Source organism: Musca vetustissima, unplaced genomic scaffold (assembly GCF_032173495.1).
Source record: "Musca vetustissima isolate MV318-11 ecotype Yass unplaced genomic scaffold, APGP_CSIRO_Mvet_v1 utg16949, whole genome shotgun sequence".
NCBI classification, from domain to species: Eukaryota; Metazoa; Arthropoda; class Insecta; order Diptera; family Muscidae; genus Musca; species Musca vetustissima.
The window spans coordinates 1-5368 of record NW_026874055.1 but is presented as its reverse complement, the minus strand read 5'-3'; the positions used below and the strand labels follow the sequence as shown (position 1 = coordinate 5368).

General features: G+C 34.4%; 1 protein-coding gene and 1 pseudogene across 1 annotated transcript; both read left to right on the top strand.

Moving 5' to 3' along the window:
- Positions 1-2138: 2138 nt before the first annotated feature.
- Positions 2139-3941, top strand: LOC133330591 (odorant receptor 59a-like). The gene is made up of 2 exons (XM_061539033.1): positions 2139-2749; positions 3533-3941. Exons 1-2 carry the CDS (start codon positions 2139-2141, stop codon positions 3939-3941), a joined length of 1020 nt encoding a protein of 339 aa, XP_061395017.1.
- Positions 3942-4514: 573 nt separating this feature from the next.
- Positions 4515-5261, top strand: LOC133330712 (odorant receptor 59a-like; annotated as a pseudogene).
- Positions 5262-5368: the final 107 nt, after the last annotated feature.

Below are 5368 nucleotides of genomic sequence, written 5' to 3'. Positions count from 1 at the left end.
CTCTATTTACCAAAAATCGGAGGAAAATATATATGGGAGCAATATCTAAATCTGGACCGATATTTTCCAATTTCAATAGGGTTAGTCCTTGGGCCAAATAAATGAGCTGTGCCAAATTTCATCATCCGGGCAGACGGATTCTGTGCATATTCTCAAAAGGAACCATGTGTCTATCTCGTTTCCTTTTGCCTGCTACAAACATATGCACAAAGACATAATACCCTGTACCACAGTGTGGTGAAGGGTAAAAATTGGGCACAAAAAATTTTGTGGATATAAGTTTATTTCCATCCAAGGTCTTTGAATGACAAATTACCACCACCTGGGTATGAGAATATGTCCAGGATGTATCTTTATATGAGGCTATGTCAAAATTAGGACCAATACTGTCAATTTAAATAGAAGAAGTTTTTATGCCCTCCAAGAACCCGAATGTCAACTTAAACCTCATTGTGTTGGAAACTGCGGATAAACGCTTCAAAATAATTGAAATAGCTTGTTGTCCATTGCAGTTGTCTTGTTTTTATATGCATTCGAAACTATTTAATTTAAGGGGACCCCCCCATTCACGGGGTCAAAATTTTTGTTGACTTAATTCTAATCTACACTAATTCTAGAATGTCCCTGCAAAATTTCAAGTAAAAATATCAAGAACTCTTGAAGATATAGTCGATTTATTGTGTCAGCATCAAGTGACGGCTGAAGGGCTTCTCAAACTTAAAACACGTTTTTCTCTCAAAATTTTTTTGTGAATGGCGGGCACGATAACTCAAAAACTAATAACCCAATCGATTTCAAATTTTTACACGTTTCTCTGTGAGTATATAGCTATCGTATGAACTAGGATAAAGCCAATCGGCGAAGATCTTCCTTATTTTTTAACATGGTTTTTGGTAAAAAATCGGCGATTTTCCAAAAATATTTTTTCAAAGGTCCACCATTTTGTAAATTTAAGAGCGAAGTCAATAATCCTAGTTCATACGAGAGCCAGACATGTACTCTTTCTAACACCGTTGGAATTTTCGGATTCCGATGTTCCAGTGAGGAGTTATCATGCCCGCCATCAAAAATAAGGACTATTCTTTAATTACAAAAAACAACAACAAAACAATAACAAAAATTGTTTGTAAATTATTTTTCTTCTCGTTTAAATCTTCAATTATATATGTGCAAAGTTACAAACCTTAACAAGCATTGGTATTGATTTACCAGCCCATTGAAAATCTTGAAAAATTAAAATCGAGAATGGGTGGGGTTCCCTTAATACACGTTTTTTTTACTTGCAGACGCCATCGCATTATTTAGTAATCCTTAAGTAATTATAATCCTTTTATTTTCAAAATAATAAAATAATAATTAATTCATTAGAGAAGGCACTAACTTATAAAGGTGTCATCTATTAATCTTACACGTGTTGTTAGAAACACACGTTTTAAGGAAGGTGGGTGGCTATACCGAAAAGCGGACAGAAATATATAATTGGCAATACAAAAGCAGGATCTTTGAATGGGCGTTCTTTCTAAATGTTGTCATGTTATTTGCCCTTCATGAAACCGAAATTACAACACTAGTAGATTTTGGAGGTTCTGGAAAATTGAAGATTTAAACTATAGTACTGAAAATTAAATCCCAAAAAATTGCCTGCAAATTCACAAGACCTACTATAACCCTTATTCCCAACAATTTAATATTGCTTCTATAAATTTCTCTGACAAGCGCATGCATTCCTTAAAACGTGTGTTTCGAACAACACGTGTAAGATTAAAATATGACACCTTTATAAGTTATTGCCATCTCTAATTAATTATTTTGTTATGAAAAAAAGGATTATAATTACTTAAGGACTACTAAATAATGCGATGGCGTCTGGTAGTAAAAAATGTTAACAAAACGTGTATTAAATGAAATAATTTCGAATGTTTATAAAAACAAGAAATCTGCAATGGATACAATAGTCGTTTGTCGACATTTTAAACCATCGTTTAAGAGCTGCTAATGTATGTCCAATGACGACGGACAACGGATTAAATACAAAATCACTCTTCAGGACACATTTTATATGCTGGCGTATATTGGGTTTGATGCCGCCGCAAAGGTATCGGCCTCTCTATTGGTTGTATTCGTTAATCGTCAATCTTATGGTGACCATTGGTTATCCTTTGCATTTGCTATTGGGCCTATTCACCAGTACCTCTCTGTATGAAGTTATCCAGAATTTGGCCATCAGCCTAACGTGTGCGGTATGTTCGATGAAAACATTCGCCATTTGGTGGAAATTTAAAGATATCGATGGAATGTTTGAGATTGTACAGCGTCAAGACGAACACACCCGACCGGGCGAGCAAACGGAATATCTAAAGCAGAAAGTATATCCTCCGATAAAGAATCTATTCTTGTTGTTTTACATTCTGTGCAGTATGGTAGTCATAACGGGAGAAATTTCGGTTATTTCCAATGGTTTACGTGGCAACTGGTTACTCATGTATCAATCGTATTTTCCATTTGATCCTTATGCATCGTCGATGAATTATGTCATTGCTCATATCTATCAAGTTATTGGATTATCTTTTACGGTTACTCAGAATTTGGTCAATGATACATTTGGCGGTGGCCACCTAGCACTTTTGGGTGGTCAGGTCCATTTGCTGGGAATGCGTTTATCCAATATAGGACATAACCCTACGAAATCGATGGCTGAAAATAATAAAGAGCTTTTGGAGTGTATTCATGATCATTTGGATTTATTGGAGTGAGTAGATATGTTAATTATAATCATTTTTAACCCTTTGTGGCCCAATATTGCCTACAGGCAACAACATGTTTTAGAGCTTATATTTAATATGCAGCTAGTAGATACATTTTATTTGGATTTCATATACCAAGACCTGATTATGGACGACACATAGCAAAAGAAAAATCAAAAAAAAAAAAATCAAAATGTTGGTTGGTAAATTTGTGTACAGTACAGTATTTAAATTGTACGAGTTCTGCCATCAGAATTATTTTTGATTCTTGTAAAAATGAATATAGAGAATAATTTAAGAAGACTTTTCAGCCGATTTAGGATAATTGCATTAAATCTGAGAACAGGAATTTGTTCTAAGATTGCGGAAAAAAGGGTTAAAATATAAACAATGTTAGTTATAATTTTTGTAAAAATAAATAATAAATCAGTAAGGAATGTAGTAAAGTCAGCCCTGGCCTATTATAAGATACTCTTCACCACTTTAGGTATATTCTATAAATGTATCCTAACAATTGAAATAATTTAAATATGTTATCCTTATCTATAAGAGAACCGACAATCCATACACAACCTTTCTGCAACCTATGATAAATTCAATTTCATTTGGACCCTGTGTCTATGTCGTTTCCTTTCGCCTGTTACAAGCATATGTACAAAGACCTAATACCCTGTACCCCAGTGAAGGGTATAAAATGCCACGCTTGATTAAACAAATTTAGAACATATATATAGATTAAAACGTATTCTATTACTGTTAATATATTTCCGTCTCTATTTTTCCAACAGATATCGTCGCAAAGTCGAGGATGTGATTTCCATGTACATGTTCTTTCAGATACTCTTTTCGAGCATAAATATGTGTGTGGATGTGGTATTTCTGTTACTCTTTGTCCAGGATCCATTTACTATGATCTATTATGTGTGCTGTTTTATTGGCATGATATCTGAAGTACTGCCCAGCTGTTATTTCGGAACAATTTTGGAAGATGAATTTCAAGATTTGTCGTATTCCTTGTTCTGCTGCAATTGGCCCGATCAGGATTTAACATTTCGGAAAAATCTTCGAATTTTCGTTGAACAAGCATCGCGTCGAATTTATGTTACTGCCTGGTGGTTTCGCATTAATAATGTTTCCTTTTTAACCGCTGTTAAGGGTTCGTATTCGATCTTTTCACTTATAATGAATACGCGTTGAAATATGGAAGGATTTTGTTTGTGAAATAAATTATTTGAAATAAATATTTTTTGGGGCATAGAATTGTATTTTAATTCCTTGTGGGGGAGTACATAAAGGAGGTGACCCATTTACATTTTACAAAATTTAGATCGTTACTTCCATGGAAATATTTAAAATAGAACTTTAAATGAAGACTAGGCTATGGGCCAGCTATAGGCCTGGGTCAAAACTGGAAATTTTCTGTGTTAACGTATTTTTAAGCACAAATAACAGAGAATTCCAAATCACAGCTACTATGATTAAAAATGTGGCCGGAAACTTTTATTTTCTCGCAATGGGTCATCGATTTTAATGTGTCACCTTTACACTTAATGACCTTCTCTAATTAATTAATCAGATTTATTATTACGAAAAAAGGGTTATAATTGTTTAATCATTACTAAATAATGCGATGTAGTCTGGCAATAAATAAATGTGAAATATGAAAAAAATGGGTATTGAAAAATTTTATTTTAAATGCATATAAAAACAAAGCCATCACAATGGACACATTATTCAGTTATCGATATTTTAACAGAACACTCAACAGTAATGAGAACGGACAACGGATTAAATACAAAATCCCTATTTAGGACCCATTTTATATGCTGGCGTATACTGGGTTTGATGCCTCCGCAGAAGTATCGACCTCTCTATTGGCTATACTCTTTAATCGTCAATCTCATGGTGACCATTGGTTTTCCTTTGCATTTGCTATTGGGTCTATTCACCAGTACCACATTATATGAAGTGATACAGAATTTGGCCATTACCCTAACGTGTGCGGTATGTTCGATGAAAACTTTTGCTATTTGGAGGAAATTTAAAGATATCGATAGAATGTTTGATATCGTAAAACGACAAGACGAGCACACCCGACCTGGCCAACAAACGGAATATATGCTGAAAAAAGTGTATCCTCCGATTAAGAATCTAATTTATTTTTTCTACATAATATGCACAATGGTGGGATTGTCGGCAGAAGTTTCGCTACTAGTTAATGGTTTGCGTGGCAACTGGTTACTGATGTATCATGCTTATTTTCCATTTGATCCTTTTGCAACGTCGACGAATTATGCTATTGCTCATATCTATCAATTTGTTGGTTTAACGTATACGATTCTTCAGAATTTGGTCAATGATACATTTGCCGGTGCTCACTTATCGCTCTTGGGTGGTCAGGTTCATTTGCTGGGAATTCGTGTAGCCAATATTGGATATGACTCTGAGAAAACGGTGATTGCAAATAATAAGGAACTACTGGAGTGTATTCATGATCATTTGGATTTATTGGAGTAAGTAGAATCTATTCTTGTAAACATATTTTAAACCATTGAGCGGAGCAGTATAGTTGGACGGGGCCGACCATACGATATCCTACACAATTACCACTGAACTATAACATT

What these genes read in the sequence shown, in the direction of transcription:
- LOC133330591 (XM_061539033.1), top strand. Translation starts at nt 2,139, where the DNA reads ATGGTGACCATTGGTTATCCTTTGCATTTGCTATTGGGCCTATTCACC. An exon ending in GATCATTTGGATTTATTGGA is followed by an intron (nt 2,750 to 3,532) that starts GTGAGTAGATAT and finishes TTTTTCCAACAG; the next exon opens with ATATCGTCGCAAAGTCGAGG.